At 34.6% G+C, this 19661-nt stretch overlaps 1 protein-coding gene across 2 annotated transcripts; it reads left to right on the top strand.

The window, feature by feature from the left end:
- The first annotated feature begins 1318 nt into the window (after positions 1-1318).
- On the top strand, positions 1319-18676 carry LOC128545914 (lipopolysaccharide-binding protein-like). 2 transcript variants are annotated; one of them, XM_045323842.2, is made up of 16 exons: positions 1319-1446; positions 6102-6230; positions 7587-7680; positions 8269-8403; positions 9447-9517; positions 10199-10353; positions 11054-11114; positions 12719-12816; positions 13344-13514; positions 13855-13938; positions 14267-14428; positions 15175-15242; positions 16247-16289; positions 16712-16787; positions 17155-17228; positions 17881-18676. In XM_045323842.2, exons 2-16 carry the CDS (start codon positions 6110-6112, stop codon positions 18064-18066), a joined length of 1599 nt encoding a protein of 532 aa, XP_045179777.2. In that variant the 5' UTR covers positions 1319-1446; positions 6102-6109; the 3' UTR covers positions 18067-18676. The 2 variants fall into 2 exon arrangements, with proteins under 2 accessions (XP_045179777.2, XP_053386534.1); XM_053530559.1 differs by lacking the exon at positions 13344-13514.
- The last annotated feature ends 985 nt before the right edge of the window (positions 18677-19661 follow it).

The raw sequence follows: 19661 nt of genomic DNA, 5'->3' as shown, positions 1-19661 counted from the left end.
GGGACGTAGTCACTTTTCCGTATAACTTTATAAAATTTCCTTGTTAGAAATTCTGGCCTAATTTTGAAATAGTTTCAAACAAATGATCTTTGGGTAACCTTTTTACAAGACTGTCCCATTTACGTCGATTCGTCGTAAAACATGGCTGTCTGAACTAACAACTGAAGGATTTCCACACAAAACTCCCAACAATTTTCTTAAATTGTTTTTGCGAATTAACCAAGAGTGCTGATATTAATCAGATTTGTCAAAAACCATGTCCGCCAGAGCTTAAGACAGAAAACAAAAATCAAGATGAATAAACAATCTGGCCGATTATGATACAATATCACAGACATGTTCCTTTGGTGACCCTCTTAACAATAAAAGGAAATGAAATGGGTTTAACAGACTTTTAAAAGAGTATCAGCATCTCTACTTTTGATGAGAAGAGAATTCTATAGTATGTACACAAAACACATTTCGCACTATCGTTTGAGTCTATGGCATAGGTATTGACACAGTGTGAAAATCCGACCTTTCAGGTGCGATACAGAATGTTTCTCTCAAAAACGGTCAGTGCAGATCCTTCAGTTACGGGGCTAGAGGTCTTAATCTAGTTGCAGTGTTCTGAGCTCTATTACTGGTTTAAGGACTGCCATTCAAAGACACTCTAAAAGTTTCTAAACGCGAGGTAACTAGGTAATTCACAAAGAATTGTTTGGCATTACTGGTTAGATTTTCGTCTAATGTGACATAAAATAAATATACCAGGTCCTGCGCAAATAGATTCCTTTCAAAGATTTTTATTTTATTACAGAGTCTCACCAATACGTAAGAAATATGACCTGTGTCAGAAATATGTTTTAATTAGGTTTTGATTTAAACGCCATTCACATTATCAGTTGTTAATATGATCTAGACATTTTTTATTTTAAATTTTGTCAAGTATTCCGAAAGTAAAACTAGTGAAGAACAGGTCTTTTTGCAGCCATATCATCTTCCTTAGACTGACGAGTCGTGCTTCATAACCAAAATTCATTCTCTCATTTTCTTTGCGACTATGTTCTTTTTGTCCGATTCATGACATCGATGTTTGACATATGTTTGTCTTTAAATAAGTATAAACTTGTCGCGATACTTCTTTTGTCCAATTTATAACCTATATTTGTGAATATGTCTTTGAAGTTGTTTACAATTGCCATGACAAAAATTTATTTTTGGCCATCATGACTTGTTTCTGTTTTTACGTTATCATTACCAAGTCATAATGCATTTTTATTCTGTACGTTAAATATAAAATGATTTCAACTAGCACAATTGTTTTATATGAAATACAAAACTTCCTTGTCGCCGCTTGTATGTTGCTGTTTTTGCAGACTGTATCACGAACATTATTACATATACTGTTTTCTTCCGTATATGTGTACATTTTCCTGCAATAAGTAAGGAGTAAACTCCAATAGGGTGAGTTTCTTGTTGATGAAATTTATAATTTTGATTCAGTATGTTGTAGTTTCAATCTTAATATAAATTCTCATTTTTTACATAATTTCATTGTTGATATGCACCTGGGCTCATCTTTCAGAATTTCAGCCACCTATATCTTCAAAATTAAAATTTAAGAAAATTTCCATATACATGTGTATTCAACCTGACGTTTTCTATTAGAGATGTGCGATGTGCCGTGGCGTTAGAACGTCCGATGTCTAACAGCTACCTTTTTATTTGAAAGTAAACAAGATAAAATAATTGAAAGCAATTAGATATGTAATATTGGAAAGTGCAAATGTATTGGGCAAAATTTAAGTATAGTACTCATGATGATCGTAAGCATATTAGCAGTTATGGAAGTTGTTTTCATATGACTCATACGAGACTTTTGCCTCTTACCCGACGTTGTCCGAGGGAGACGTACTTTTTCAGACTTAGTAGTTTTGACCTTCGACTGGCAAACAATTCAGCAAGTGTATAATCTATCACAGAGCGGATGTCATCTTTACTCAAACTTGGTTCAGATTTCTTCTCATACACATTTAAGTAGAAGTATAACACATTATTTAGGAAGTTGAAAATGTTGTCTTATTGCCATTAAAATATTCAATCATTAGAGGTAATAATGCATGGCCAAAGTAATATTCTATTCAACATACAGCGGGTATTTCACGTTCTAGAGTATTTCCAGACTGATATATTCGTCGGTTATTATCATTAATATTTTCGTGTATAAACACGCAACATACTACTGTTTGCAGATCAATTGCCCCATAATCTTTTTTAAATCGATAGAAGCTATTTTTAGACCTCGTCTATACAGGTAACTCCGCCCTTTCTGTAACATTTTCTGCCATAATTTACGCAACAAGTCGGTGAACTTGTTTACGTTGGCGACATGACCGAGAATTTACCGAGATAAAAGTTTGATTTAATTAAATACAAAAAAAAAACAGTTAAAAAGATATGATAATCGTCTTTTAATTTTAAATGATTGCACGCTACATTTAGGTTGTGTGGATGTGCGAAAACGGAACACTCTAATACAGGCATTGCCCTGCCTAAATTTCAGTACCTTTTACTTTTTCTTTAAATAATGTATCTTGTTTTTAGCTTACAATATGTAAAACGCGATTGACTCGTGGTTGAGTTATTTGAGTTGCTCTTTTAAACCACTGTAGCCTATCATTGATTGGAGGTCTTAAGTTCAATTCCCCGGACCGATCATGCCTCTTTAGTTGAAAGAATCGATAATTTCTTGCGAAAGATGTGCGTCTAGAACTGGTTCTTCCAAGGAACGAGGACAAGGCTTATCAACCGCCCGTCTGTAAATAACTGAGATAGTACATTACTTTGTATGAACGACGAGCATGAAACTTTTCGAATAAATAGTAGATAAATTCACATCCCTTCAAACACGCACGCGCATATGCACACACGCACACGCACGTACGCACGAACACACACGAACGCACGCACACATACACACACACACACAGATTAAGCTAGGCCTATTTAAAATAAAAAATATAATGGACTTAGATTTTAGATAAGTTACCGAACATTTTTATGATAAATCTTTGTCGATTTCGAAAGACAAAAGAAGTATCGACTGCATTCTGCATAAGTTAATCAGATTTTGATGGCATTTACAAAGCTTGACTGTTCAATCAATGACTTATCTTTTCACTTTCCCTCGTCGAAACAAAAAACGCTTGAAATATGAGTAGATCAATTTTACTTTTTAAACATTCACGTTGTTGTACCTTTTCAATCAATAAAGTTTCAACCGTATGTACAAGGACGATACTGGGCCTATTCTCAGACATGATTATTACGGACCCTCGTGTCTTGCTACGTTGACATTTCATAGATAGAGTCAGAGCGCGCTTTATATGTGAGGGGACGTAAAGATAAAGAAAAAGGACACATTCAACTCTTTCAAGGGACAAGGCTAAAAAGCAAACGGATAGGGTGGGGTTAACCTGTCAGGTTAGCTCGGTTTCAGCTTCCACTGACGTAACGATTTCAAAACATGTCAAGGGGTAATTTGATCTGCAAACAAGCACTGCTTTATATACAGTCAAACATGTACTGTACAGCCAGCCAAAGGAGTTGAAATTAGAACAAGCATTTAGTTTGGTATTCATTGACTGGATGCTTAAAACAAGGAGTTGCTTAATACCGGTAGCCACTAAAGGCAGCTTCTTGAAAAATAAACATACTGTAATATATAGACATGAACATAAACAAGACAAACGGTTACTTTGAAAAATGTTGTAAGAAGAAATGAATACAAACATGCTTTGCGATAAAGTCAATGCATGCTCATTTCTAACTTGATAGTGGTCCTTGGTTCGAAGACCTATAATACCTCATGCCGCTCTAGATGCCGCGCTTCTGATATCTTCTCCAAGACCTTTGAAGTGTGCACTTTTTAGAATATTTAATTAAAAAGAACATGTATGTCCCTCCTTCAGAAATTGATAATCACACCTTATCTGTGGATTAGTTTAATGATGGCTTTGGTGCATGCAAAGAGGTCAGAAAGAATCCTTATAGGGACAGGATCAAGTTCAAAGCATTCAACCCATCTGGTTCTAAGTGAACCAGCAGCCATGCGTTTGTATAATGTGCAAACATCATGTTATGGCGAAATAACGTTTATCTGAGTGACGGCAATACCCTTCAGTGTATTTATCTGACTGAAGTTGTAATTCGAAAATATATGACAAAAAAACATACTTTAAACTGTCTAAAGGAAAATTAGCTACGTTCAGAAACGCTAAAATTCTAAACAAAGATGACTCAATATCATTTTACATTTATGTAATTATCAACGTAGATCGTATGTGAATAAGCAACGTACTGGAAAACTAAAGCATGACATCTATGTATGAAATAATGTATATCGATTAAAATCGAACTTGTCTAAAATTACCATGATACTGTACTTTTGTCAGATTTATGCTTAGTGTCTTTCTTTAAATTTGTACAATATAGTCGTTATATGAACAACTTTATTTAACTCTTTTTCTTTGTTAGTTTTGCATATATTAAAAGGGTTTATTGTTGAATTATCGGTGTTATTTACGAATCGGGAATTCCCCGCGTTATAACCGAAATAATGCCTTCAGCCACACAAATAAACATATGTAAAATGAAGTTTAAAAAGCTGACTTCCTGTTTGTGTAATTTGTATTCAGTTAGTTCCACTGCCTTTAAATAAGGACTTACATAAAAGGCGAGCTTCCTTTCATGTTATTTTAGTTTTAAATGTAATGTAATTTACTGAAAAAGACTCATGTATAGCGTTCATTTTAGGAAAAAGTTGGTCAACTTTCCACCTTTCCACGTAACGTTGTCTCCGCCAGAAAATTTTATGCGCCACTATATTTTAATTGTAATTTTGATTTTTAAATTTATATATCATTTTGATTTTTCGTTAACTTTGTTTCTGTTTTTTCTGTTTTTCTGTTGTTGTTGTTTTTTTTTTTTTTTTTTTTTTGGTTTTTTTTCATACCCTAACGTTGAATATATATAAATTCGATATTTTAAGCGAGGAGGTCAGCAATGTGCCAATAGGGTCGCTCATGTTTAATTCTTGTCCGTGTCCTGCATGGTCATTCTCTATTATTAAAAGCAATTCAAATCTTTAAAGTATCAACGTTTCCGTTTTCGATAAGACTAAAACGCCCATACGAGCACTTTACATGATTTTGCCGCTAGGAATCAAGCGTTGTGGACATTTTTTTTTTTTCAATTTAGAAATTCATACATTCATGTCCATGAAACAATATATTAACTTCAAAATTTGTCAATTCAAAAAGTTTGAATTTTTTCAGCGGATAGGTTCAAAGTTTGCCTAACTCATTGTTTATCACTCGTGTATTCATACGCGTATAATCAGCGTTCCGGACAGTAATAAAAATTGAAAGAAGGCTGAAACTTTCTTATTTCCAAACGAAGCATATAAGTTTGAGTGCTCGTTTTCAAAGTTACATTATTTTAGATCCGATAAGCCTGGTTCCGATTCAAAATAGGAGTTTTTGTCCAAAATGTTGGTGCCGAGAGCAAAATCAACATCAAAAAATAATAATTCGTTGAGAAATAGGTTAATATGGAACTATAAAAATTGATTTTATCTCTCTGATGTTCGTGAATATGTTTATTCTTTGGGGCTTTATTCAATGAGTGTGTTATGCGGCAGGGTCGACATCAGAATAAACAAATATAACACTTTAGTGACGCATGAAGGCTGAAAGCATATGCGAAGTAATAGTTCTTGCTTACATGCATCTTGTCGCTAGCATTTCACTGAGCGTTTTTTTATTTCACGTGTAATTTTTTCATGACATCCATGCGTTGTTACCAAACGTTAAAATAAATAATTGTTTCAACATACAGATATATTATACGACTTCGCCTATATAGTGATTTTTTACCTCACAATCGAATTGTTTGGAACACATAAAACAAAACAAAAAGTGGGAAACAAAAAGTAGGATCAGAATTACTTTGATATAACGTTTTAAAAGGGATTTTAAAGTAAAAAAAAACAGCTATCGCGATTTACTCATTTATTTCTTTATCATATATTCATTTGTTACATTCTCCTCTGCTTTCAGGGCGAACAATGTCGTTCATGCGCTATATGTACAGTCTGGTTGTAGTTGTCTACATTTTAGCCCATATCGGGTATCTGGAGGCCACAGCTGGTATGCGTATCACAGTCGCAGAAACAACTTTAAAGATGGGTAAGTTAATATTTGAAGCAATAAAGAAAAAATCATATATATATTTGTGATATGGTTATTATCCAAGGACTACATGTATATAAGTTTCTGGTACATTTTCCGAACACATAGGATGGCAAAAATGATCCATTATTCCAGAGTTCAAATGAACTAAAATGCGAATTTTGAAAGACAATTTACAAGTAAATGTTGCTTTTTTAAACACTTTATCAATTAGAATATATCTAGACTATATAAACGTTCATGGTTCCCTTTACGTTTTCGTCGAAAACGCAACTGGTGTCGAGTTTTGTGTGATATCTTCTTTCTTCAACAATTTTATGTTCGTTCATTGGTAAGGAAAAAATATAAGGAATAAAAAACACAGTTAGGAAATAAACTAGGGACTTAGCTGAATAAAATCAAACTTGCTCGAGAGATATCGATTATTGACAGACCACTTGCATTACAATGTACCTTAAGTTTCAGTTCTGTTTTGTATAGAATGAGTGGTAGTACGAAGACATCATTACTTTTGTGTTAGTAAAGAGTCCAAGTTAAACATTCACAATGAGGTATCTTAATGCATATTTCCTGAATATACTGCAGTGTCCCGTAAGTGCTATCAATTCTTTTTGATACATAACATTGCATGAAGCATGCAAATACGATGGCGATGCGAAGAACAAATATTACTAAGCGAAAGGTAACGACAGAGAAGCGCAAAAACATTTCGTTGTTTCGCCTTCGTGGTCTCACTATTTTTCAACATGGTTTTGTTTTTGTGCGCTATAGTTCTCTAATACGGTCTTATGCATGGCTTGCTCTAGCAAAAGGCGAGATTATGATGGCAAAGTTTTCAACAGTTTTCGTTTTGACATGTTGATCCCGCGCTTTGCCATTGTGATCTCGCGCTTCGCAATCATGCGATGATACCTGTATTGCGAGCTTCCGATGGCAAAATATTCAAAATGCAATATACCACGATTCTGCTCTCCATCGTCATGTTGGCGCTTTGCCATTATCAAGAAGGAGGTGATGGTTCTAACGTTACATTGTTCTTTCCAGAGTTCTCCAATTTGAGTAGTGCCAGTACTCATAAGATTCTATCTGCTCCTTTAGTTCAATGAGAATTTCAGCGAGGAGCGGGTTGGTACTGGAATCCAGGAATTCAGATTCAAGAAAAATTGGTTCATTTGCTCGCCGTTAAAGATTCTTGAAATCAAATTGAATAAAGTCCAGATAAGGTGCCAAGCCTGGTTCGTATGTTTGAAGACATGTCTCAAAGTCATTTGCCGACTAACTCAAAGTTAGCCAGTGAAATGTTGAAATTAGAGACTGGAGTATAATTTGCTTATTTACATCAATATATTTCAGTTAACGAAGCCGAAATAAATGAACTGCAGCGCGACTTAAACGGTAAACGATTTGATGGACTCCGCGATTCTGAAGGCTCGTGGAGGCTCTCAAAGTATGATCTTACATTTTCTTCAACAATTCTCCAAGTACTGTAACTTATGGTTGTTACAATTATTTAAGATTATTTTCATGTTTATTTTCATGTTTATTGACGCAAAAAGTATAATGAAAAGTATTTTGATTATGAAATAAGCAAGGTCTTTGCAAGGATTGATTTACTATGGTTCAGTATGCAAATAGACAGGAATTCGTTAAATATTAAAGCATCTGAGCGACATAGCGAGGTAAACCAATCATTAAAACGCAAGAAGGCCTCTTTGTTTATGCTCATTGAAAATCGAATATCATGATATTATTTTGACGAACTTGTTTCATCCATGCAGTAATGAACCGAGAGTTATGCAGCAATTTCACATACTATTTGTCATAATGTTTTACTAATGGTTCGCACGTCAGCGGTTGTATATTGCATAATATACAACGGTTTACTTTTTTCTGTATTTAAGTAATAGAAAAACTGACATAGAATGATAAACCAACATTTGTTTACGTCGTATTTGCATTTATATTTATAGTCGTTATATCAATATTACTATTATTGTAAATTCAAGGATAATAACTTTTTTTTTTAATTTATAAGCATTCATGTCCAGTACCTTGGAACTATGACATCTGGTATCAACTTACTAAGTAACGGTCAAATCAGATGGACGTGTGATATTAGCTCTATAACGGTGGAAGCAGACTGGTGGGGACGGTTGAGTGGTTTGCTCAGGTATATTTTCTATTCACTCTGTCAGCTTCCTTCTGGGGCCCACATACATCATTTCTAAACTCGTTTAGTCACGTAAAGTAGGAGAGCTCATGGAATAATTTTGTTTCGTGAGATCCTTAGATGTACGTTTAAGAGCAATTTTTGTTTAAATTTCATTGTGGGTGTATTACTGACAATTCGTAAACAGGAAAATGAGAGTGGGGGCTCTCTGTCTGGTGAAGCAAACCTCTTTTTCATTTTGATGTAATTTTGTGGTATACAAATATGATCGTTCAGAAGATGCATGGCTTCTAAAGTTCTAGCTATTCTGTAAAAATCATAAGCTTAAAAATTATTCTTCAAAATGACTTATAAGTTGTAATTTGAAATGGGTATAGCAATGAGTGACAACATGGTGGACATAGTACTTTTTATGAGAATATAGGACTTCGTTCACATAGGGTCACGTGACGGGCCTACGTGCGCAACTCACGTTTACTTTCTTAGTGACAACAATAAAGCTTCTCTGGTCCAAATCAGTTGAAAAGCTTTAAATGTTACAGCTGATTTTTAGTAATGAAATCATAGATTTGAGTATGTACGCAAATGTTGAACCAATTCGAATGTGATATTTAATTTGGGTGTGTATATAAAGCAGCACTGACACTAGTCTTACTGGGAAAGATAGACATGTTGCCGTCATAGGTCTTGTATACTGTAGTGGTGATTTGTTCTAAATTATATATAAATATTATTTATTGTCCGAGTATTTACCTTTGAGACCTACCTCAGAAGAAAAGAAAGTTTTGGCATTTAATTTGATGAAAACTGCATTTTGCACAGTAAACTCTGCCTCATCCGGCACGCTTCTGGACTGATTGGTCATGCGAGTCAAGCAGTTTGATAATTATGAAACGAAGAAAACTCAAACTCTCTGTTACCGGATGGGTAGCCGGAAACGCTCCATACTTAGCTTCCCGTTTCACAGGCAATGTCCTAAATTATAATAATAAATAGCTACAAGTAGATTAATGTGTTTTTTTATTGTTTTTTTTTCTTCACAGCTTTATCTCCGCAGGTGGTTCTTTGGAAGCAAAGGCGAGACGTACATCACTCAGCATCTCTTTGACTCTAAGTATTATATTACTTTATTTTCATTAAAGTAAAACATGTTATGATGCCTTGCAAGGTATATCCTTGATATGCTCATTTGTCTTTGCGTCCCTATACTTTACTCAACATTATATTTATGAGGATCTGTTTCTATGTTTGAAAAATATAAGACAAAAAGAGTAAATAAATTAACAAGAAATAAAATAAAGCAAATACTTAACTTCTCAACAAAATTTTGATAAACTTTAAGATTCTTTTTATCCTAAGACAAATGTAACTCCGCATTTTGCGTGTAATTTACCCGTAATAACCTGTTTTATCTTAAAAATGAACATACAAGTCTACATCTTTATGCTTATAACAAGACATATATGAGCCGTGCCTTGAGAAAACCAACATAGTGGGTTTGCGACCAGCATGGATCCAGACCAGCCTGCGCATCCGCGCAGTCTGGTCAGGACCCATGCTGTTCGCCAACAGTTTTTCTAATTGCAGTAGGCTTTAAAAGCGAACAGCATGGATCCTGACCAGACTGCGCGGATGTGCAGGCAGGTCTGGATCCATGCTGGTCGCAAACCCACTATGTTGGTTTTGTCATGGCACGGCACATATATCTCTATATATCAAAAATACTTTAAAAGCTATTGAAATGTATACAGTGTAACAAATGCAACTCCTCAATTAACACTTTTTTTATTTTCAGCAGAAAACTCTGGCGGGCTTGGAATAAGCCTAAGCATTTGTTCCGCGAGTGTCGGCAGCTTCAACCTCAATTTTTCTGATAATTTATTCAGTTGGCTGTTCAATATAATCTCGAGCGTTTTTCAGCACGACATCAAAAGAACACTAGAAGACTCTGTATGTATTGTTTAAGTTGTTTGAATAATCATGAATATTGCTAAATTTTGTGTCTTGTATTCTTGTATCTCACCAATATATTTAGGCTTTTATATGATGTTACGTATATTTTTTCAGTAAGAGGGCGGGGTAATTGCATTAGAAATAAAAGCTTGATGATCAAGTGAAAAACAAATCTAATGAACTTTTTATTTTCAGAGAAACTTGGTGAACCTAGCAGGGAAGTGTAGCAATAATGATATTATTATTGATTCATAATTTTTAGCACACTCGATGCCTGTATGTATAGTTTCCGCTTTATATTGGAAAATATTTTAAAGTTGGCTTCTGTATCACAATATATTGGCTATAGAAGTAGAAATTTGTCACCAGTAAGTTCAGGTCCTCGTTACCTGTACATGATAGAACACTTTTTGCGTGTGTGTTGTGTCAAGCTGAATTATTCCGTAAAACATATTTTTGATTTGAAGCAGACTTTAAGTAACTGTTTCCATTTTCCATGTGAATACGATTTTTCGATTACCTAAGGCTTGAAATCCCAAATAAATATCAGTTCTGTTCCCTGGAATCGAAACTGATACATAATTGTTAAAACTATTTCTGATCGTTTTCCTCCTGCCCTCGTTTAACTTGTCGTCTCACATCTTTCCTTCATGCAATTGGTTTTAATATGTTCAGTTTACCTTTTTCTATTCCTTAGATATGTGACTTTGTGAGGAAAGGGATGAACAATATAACCGCGGACATGAGGAATATTAATAGTAAGTTCCATCGGTTGCAAAATTTGCAAGTTAAAGAACTATAATGCGTTCGTTGAAAATATGCAGCAGAAATGGTATATATGTTAAATATACGATACCCCTCGACTAGTTTTTCACAGCGTATGTCTCATCCCTGGCAGTAAAACCATATCGTTTAGAGATGTTTAATAAATCCAATTTACGGACAATATAGGAAAAAATACAACAATAACTAACTTAATCTTTGAATCTTTGTTATAGGCAGAACAATACTGTACACTAATTAGAGACCGTACCATAGCTCTTCTCATATTCGATTTTTCAAAATAAAGTGGTTTTTACAAGTGCACCGGTTACGATTAAAAATGTAAAAAACGGACTCTGTCTATGAATCTTTGGAATGAAAAAATGACAGTCGATCTTGGTCCTAATACTGATTGACATAGAATGCTAATGACTCCATATGTTGCAGAAAGGTATTTAATTTGTAACTGTAATTTCCTATCAATTGAAATCCTCTCAAAACTGGTAAAATAATTGCATATATTTGGACAAAGCTCGCCGTCTTTGCCGTTTGCCAGCTGCTAAAAGGGCAAATATAAAAGATTCAGTGTAAGTTATATTTCGCTGCTACTACCAGTTAGTAAGTTTATACTCTGAACAACACGTCAGAGATATTTGGGCAATTTTGACCGATTTAAACGTTGGCAGCCTTAGATTATATTTTTTCTTTACACGAAAATTGCCGTTAGGTAACAAAGCGAATTCGTCGATAATCCGGAGTTCACCGATTATGATATGTTATTGTCACAAAATTGTTCCAGTTCACGTAACAGCTACTGCTGTTGTGGGGGAAGTGGTAGGGTGACTGTCTTAGGTGTTAGAGGTCCTGGATTCGAGTCCCGGTTAGAGCCTAAATAGTTGGATGCTGCTACAGCTTTTTCTTGCTGTTTACAGACTGATCCAGATGTTTTGAATTTTAGCACACAGTATCATGGATCATTATTAGCAATCCAGATCACAACTGAATGTTAAACTAAACGCACCCAATTAGAAAAAATTCACTATATTATGTCCCTTTGATGTTTCTGCTCTCCATGTCAAAAAGAGTTACATTACCTTGATCACAAAATTTTCTTTTACATGAAAATATTACATGCGCATAACTCTACGCTTCTGGTTAAAATATTGTCTATATATCTATTTTTGAGAAATATATGGACACTTGCCTTCATTTCAAAGCTTTTTAACTTCAAACCTATGATTTGAAAAACGTTTGTACTATCTCTACACTAATGTTACCTATTTAGAGGTTGTGATTTTCCCAAATTATCTTAACCATAACGCACGAATTCCACGTGTCTCCCTTATCTAAATTTTGTAGAAATATGTACTGCAAAACATTTTGTATGTTATAACAGTAGCGACATTCAACCTTTATGTGTCTTCCAAAGTGCCCATACCGCTCAAAAAATAAATTTAGTGGAGAACACTTTTAAAATTTAAGTTTACAGATATTTTTTTATATTTGTATCAGATTAAAAAATGCAGGACATTCTAGTGACATGTCATAGATAAGATAAAAAAGACAAAGATACTTACTTTAGTAGTGATATTTCTTTTAGCCTCGTTTCCGATTGAGATCATAGGAATTCCGTTGACGCTTAACAACTCCTTCACTCAAGTCACGGTCAACAGTAATACCATTTCTACGTATCATAAGGTAGGTCTAAATTAATAACGAAGATGAAAAAAATAACATTTTATTTTCCGGACAGCTGATAGGTTCAATTTTTAAAGTCTTGTTGGTGAGAAGCCACCATGAGTCTACTTTGGCCCCTCTTCCCAGAGAATTTTGGCATAGGCCTAAACTGAAATTCCGGCAGGGAACCGGATAGGTCCTGTAATGCCAGAAGAGAATACCTTATGCAGTAGCTGTTTGTTTCATATAGACCTGCATCAGTTCCGAAAAATAGCAGACAAATTGATTTTTGAAGATGAGGCAAATTATTTACTGCAATACAAATATTTTGCTATTTCAGCAAATTAGAGACCCTAGATCGCAAAACACTAATGGACACTCATTTTAGAAAGTAACTGAAGAAAAATTTTGTTTTTACTTGGAAGAGTCACTCTTCAAATTCGTTTAGTTTAGATTAATAATTGGCAAATAGTTTAATGTTCAATTAACGCCATACAGAAAATTCATACTAGTTATGTAAAATTATTTGATTTATTTATAAATTCAAGGCATCACTTCGCTGGAATGGACTTGCATTCTACTCAGCTGATACGACTGTACTTCCAGCTACACGTCCATCACATGGTATCGCTTTTGATTTGAGGGAAGATGTTGTTAACAATCTATTACGAGTCTATGCGGAGAGCGGCCATCTCGATGGCAGTTTTAATTACTCAAGGGTAAGACGCACTGAAAGTAGTATTTTTAGATTTTTAAAGTTAAGCACACTCCGCTGAGAACGACATAAACTGGTTGCTAAATGTAGGTTGCTACTTAGGAAAACGTTGAAATTAGAACAAAAAGCCAATTGGGAATGTTAACTGACATGCTACTTTAAGCAAATGACCACCTGGTGCATGTAGCCACATTGACAGGTTCAGCTGTATCTCGGAAATGAGGGAAATGATAAAATACTTTTTAAATGAAAACAATATAAATATAATGCAGATATTCGTTAACAAAGTATATATATACAATGTCAAACATGAAAAAAAAAATGTTCTCTGTTATATCTTGAAGGTTGTTCAGAAAGGTTTGGACGAATTCCGCCTCACATGTAAGGAAGGACCCCCTGGTATTTGTTTTGGTAGTATCATTCGTCAGGTAAAATATAATATAATAAAACAGGTATTCCTCGCTTACGGTGTCCCGTTAGGGCCATACCTATATATTTCTATGATTTGGGCGTTTTCAAAAACTGAATGCTTTAATTGAATAACACCATTGATCTCAGTTTATACCGGTGATAAGTTTTCATTATCAACTGAAGAAAATGTCCTTTATACATAATAATCTAGTAGTCTAGCACGATATTCCCCATTATATTTTAAGTTACATGTTCAGTGTAAAATTAAAAGTAAAACATATTTCTTCTTAACCTGTGTGAATTTTAAATGAATAGCTATACGAGTATACAATATCTGTCGATTAGGTCGCCGAAGAGTATCCGGACAGAGTTTTAGGAATGCAGTGGAAAGTGCACTCGGCTAACTTGAACATCCAGAATGGTCAAATCAAGGCCGAGCTGACAGGCAGAGTAAACTGCAGTGCTGACAGTGCTAACGAAAGTTTACCATTATTTTCAGCTCAAGTGGTAAGCAAAGATGTTATTGCCATGACCTTTTTAATAATAGTTTCCATCGGTTCATGCCTTAATTTTTTCTGGTACGCGTCACGACTTTGGTATCTAACACAAAAAATTGCATTAGTCTGTATAATATCCATCCATTGACAAGCTTGTTACTATACACTAAATCATATTACATATATACTCTATATAAAATGTATTATATATGTTCGCAATCGTATCACACATAGCGAGGCCCATTTTAGAGTTATCCTAAACTCGAGAGTGGTTCCAATAAGCTTGAACCTTTCATCACAATCCAGCTAAAACAAATTAGTATAGACTAAACTCATTTTGAAGACTTCTCTTAAACTGACGTAAAAGGAGGAGAAAAATATGAGTAATATATCTTCTAGCAGAGAATCTTCCTGTCACATTTGCTTTCTGCAGAATCAGATCAACATGATGTGACCTGGTAGTACGACTTTTACTGAAATTGAGTTTTCCTTCCACATATACCACATTCTCTCTAAATTTTCCAGCTGGCGGACGGAAGATCTGTGGTTCTACCCAGATGTCCACCCAGGCCTGAAATAATGACCCTGGTGGGGACTTGGAGTATTTCTCCACCATCAAAACAGGAAATGTCCCTGCATGTTATACATTTTATATCGGTGGCACTCTAAACCCATCAAACACAAAACAAACACAAAAGGATACGACTTTTAACACCGTGAGCATAGTTTTACATAGTATAAATTGTTTATTTACAGGAACTTGTCGTTGCTTATGAACTGAAGTTTTCTGCCGGGGAACTGTCAGCTAGATCGGTAGCTTGGGGGTATGCTTTTATGATAGTTCCCTTCTGAATATCTTGATATAAGCCTATTAAAAATGTGACACGACAGTAGAATTACGCTGCATAGCCTCTGTAAACAAAACCTTCGAACAGAGAACTCTTTCATTAGGCAGATACTTAGTTTTCAGTTAAATAAGAATTTCATTCATTAAGATACCCAGAGCAATAACCCCTGTATCAATCTCCTACGCGGTGATCTCTCCTTACCGCTGCCATAACTTACATTTTTATCAAGATTAATAAGTCGTTTTTCAGTAATTGAATTTTTAAAAGTATTTTCAGAGATTTACAGCATATGTGGGTGATAAAAGGAAAAAGCACAATTGAAAATAAGAAAATTATACTTGAATTTAACGGTCATATAATATGTGACGGCAGCGATTAATGTAGCGCTAGAGAAGATAATCGCTGCCAAGAGTTTGCCTCTGGTACACCATTGACATTTTAGTTTTCGCAGCTTTGTTTTATTTAGAGCAGCCGCACTGCACTACTCAAAGGACGCACACAATCTTTTAGTGACTACTTTGTTACTGAAACTTCTATAAATTTGGAGAAAAACACTTCAAGCATTACTTACCGAATTTTAACAGTCCTATTTATATAACCAAACAATGATAGGTCATAAATCTAACAAAAATCTTACCTGCTCGTAAAATCTTCGCTCGTCTGCAAGTTCACTCCTGTCCTTATTCAGTTTCATTCAATATTATTAAAACCTATAAGAAAATTTCTTGGATGTTTGCATATTTATATTTATTGAATATTCAATAATATGTGCAACTATTTCAAACACTTGTCAAACTCATAAAACAGTATTACTTCCCCTGATTTGCTGTTTGATGTTCTTGAAGTTTTTGCGCGAGGGTTGGCACCATGTGTTCAGTTTCTGAACAAAAATCGAAATGATACCAAAAAATAAAAGATAAAATGTTGAATTACATCATAATATTATCTACATGTACACAACATGCAATTCTTTATTACAGGGGACATGCAAATATTGACAGATCAAACATTGGAAAGATTCTGGTAGGATTTATTCTATTTATTCAACAACTTACCGTGCATACAAATATATATTTTGCCTGCTAATTGATCTTTTTAAACAGTAACAACTTACAATCCACCTTCATGGGAGTGGGTGTACATTTATTATTGTAGAAATAGTATGACTTCACGCACAATGTAGATAATTTGCATAACAAAAAGATAACTTAGTTTATGTATCAGAAATGCCGGAAGTCTGACAAATGAGATACCATATTAATGAGACACCATACTATCAAGTCACTAGGCTTAACTTTTCAGTTTGTTTTTTTGCTATATCCGTTTTATGGATAATTAGATTAACTTTTACGGGTGTGGGGAGGAGGGGATTATTTGCAGCTGGTGTTATAAAACAGGTGAAGTGGTATGAAAGTCACATTAATTTTAGGGAAATATATTTTTAGATTCCGTCAGTTCAAGCTGCCACCAATGTTTTCATTTTACCTGCACTGCAAAAAGACATATTGGATATGATAAATGGTGCGTAGACGGTTTAATTGTTCATATATGTCTTTTCATAGCTGTGCTTTTTACATAACGAGTTGATAAAAGATCTTGCAAGACCCATATGTATCAGGCATGCCAAACTACACAAACTTCTTATCTTGAACAGATGATAGCACAGTAGAATTTAAAAGTTCTCACAGGGATCCAAAAGTAATAAATTTCGTTAGTTTTGAAGAATAAAGAAAAGAACAGCCGAAGATGACTGATGTGATATTCAATTTATTTAGTTACATATTTTAGATAATTCATACCTTAATTACATTAAGAGAAAAATGAACCACGTTATTACGTAGCATATACATACATGTACCAGTTAGAAATGTTATGATTTTATTTCCAGAGTGCAATTCCAGTTACAAATTCGAATTACCTAAAAACGTGTTTATCAAAGAAAGTGGATTGAGCCTGTATGAGGTAACATTTTTATGGTCATTTTCATCTACTTTGTTGTTGTAAAGCTGAATTTCAAGACCATTTTCAAGAAAATTCAAGCATCCGATTGGTTGTCTGTGAGCTAAAGTTTGAAACTGACCAAAAGCAAACTTGCTTTCGAAACTTATACTGGGTCATACGTAAGCTGTCTAAAGCAAAATGGTTGGTTGATTCTGACAACAATTGTAAAATTAACCAGTGGTAAGTTTGTATTCTAAGGCATGTCTTCAACGCTAGAATATATGAGATGGCGAAAATACTGGTACCCAAGGATTTGAAATTATTATGTGGCCTGGAATCCGCTGTTATCGGCACCAAATGATATTCAGAATAGGTTTCTTTAAAAAATATTGAGCCTTATTAGATTTTAATGTTGATTTTCTGAACTTCAAACGCGGTTTTCACGAAGACTGTAGCGAACATTGTTGCTCATGATCGACAACGTTTTTCTTACTTAAAATTACTTAATTACGAAACTTGGAGAGATGCAAACATTTTAACTGTTTACATGCGGTCTACCGCCTGCATTAAAAGTTTGGAAGCCGTCATATGATATAAACCATGTCTATGGACAAATTAACAATGCATCCATTTTGTTTATCGCGTATATTTCAACCATTTGCCTTCTATTAAGGGCGTTGTTCGAGTTGAGGCTGACCTGTGTTATAAAACAACTTCTTGCCGGTCTGCACCAAACAATGAGTGGGTTGGAAACAAAGATATCCCAAAGTTCACCGTCGATGACATAATACCAACCCACAACGACGACGACAACAACAACAACGACACCGCCATCATCAACAACAGCATCTTTGTCTGACGTCAGCGGTCACGTCAGTGGTCAAGCTTCAGTTGTATTTTCAGTTGTGAACATGTTTGGTTGTTTTTCAATATTTGGTGCAATCATAATGTAAACAGTTGTGACACTTTTTAAACATTTTAAGCAATTTAAATTGCTTTTGTAAAACTCAAGGTTATTAAGTCTTTCTGTAAACAATTGCAGACTCTTTACATCTTTACATCTTCAGCAATTTTATTGCAGAAACTGTGATAGTCTAAACGGCTGTTACACACTTTACTTCTTTAGAGGTTTATTAAACTAAAAGTGCTTTACGTTCTTTACTTCTTCGGCAAGTTTTCTTGCAGTAATTTTCTAAACAGTTCTGACGCTTTTTTTGTAATATATGATGCCTGGATTTGAGATGTTAATTTACTTTTTCCATTGTGGTACAGGTATCGTGAATTCAAGATATTCATTTACTAACATGTGATTCATTAATGACCTCGTTTTATTGTTGTATACAGTTGTTTCTTTGGAAAAAATAATTTACTAATGTGTCATCCATAAAATTGCCTCAGTTTGATCATTTACCTAGCTCTGTCAATTATTTTAAGTACATATATTTTCAAATATTACATATTTTCCCTTTCATGCTGTTTTGTCGGTACTTTGTTGGCTAAAGCTTTGTCCCATTTGTAAGACTGACCTCATATATCTCTGATGAGGGACAGCAACAAACCAAGTAATGGCTTTGCCTTATCGACCACTTAGTTCTGTTGTACTCCGACGTAAAAATCTACTGATCTTCCACAAAAATATTGGGTTCAACATGTCACCAGCTTCTGACCAATGAAAATATTAGTCTACATGTAGTTTTATGAAATTATGAGCAGTCTCAATATGGCAAATAATTTTACATGTACGGATGTGAGAAATAGGGGTGCCGAAAATGCAGTGTGCATTTTAACATGAAAAAGTACACGGACAACCAAGCAATACATATAGTTTTCATATTTCCATACGGCTAAAATACGTTAAGAAAACGTTGTTGAGTTTGTACTACTTTACCACATTGTAGTTGTAAATAAATAACTATGTTTACTTATATCTATGGTGGTTTTTGTTTGATATGATATTATGCTTTAGAGAGAATAGGCTAAAAGAACGCGCTCTTTTTGAGAATCTGCCAACCCTTCTTGAGAATAATTGAACTTTTTGTTGGCACCAGGCCGACAAAATTGTAGGCTATATAGCAGTTTTCTGGCTAAAGATGGTAGAGGAAGGCCTAAGGTGCCCCTCGGGGCATTTTCTTTTTTCATCATGGGCGGGTACCTGGATAGAACCACCGACATTCCATGGGCCAACTGGATGGTTTCATCACATATATGAAAAATACACTTCCAGCGTTGTATTGAACCAAATATGGCAAGGGTAGAAGTGCTTTTAGTCAGTGACCTTCACCACTCGGCAACGGAGCGCCTAAAATGTCTATTGAGATAACGTTGATATGTATCGTATAAACTCTAATGATTACTTCATTCACGTCGGCAACTGATGTCAATGATTTAGCGTGACTCTATGATGAATCAGATCCGATTATCTAATGTCAATGATGATGAAATGCAGGAGCAATG

The sequence above is a fragment of the Mercenaria mercenaria genome, chromosome 18, assembly GCF_021730395.1.
Source record: "Mercenaria mercenaria strain notata chromosome 18, MADL_Memer_1, whole genome shotgun sequence".
In the NCBI taxonomy this organism is placed as follows: Eukaryota; Metazoa; Mollusca; class Bivalvia; order Venerida; family Veneridae; genus Mercenaria; species Mercenaria mercenaria.
This window is presented reverse-complemented; position numbering and strand designations above follow the sequence as displayed.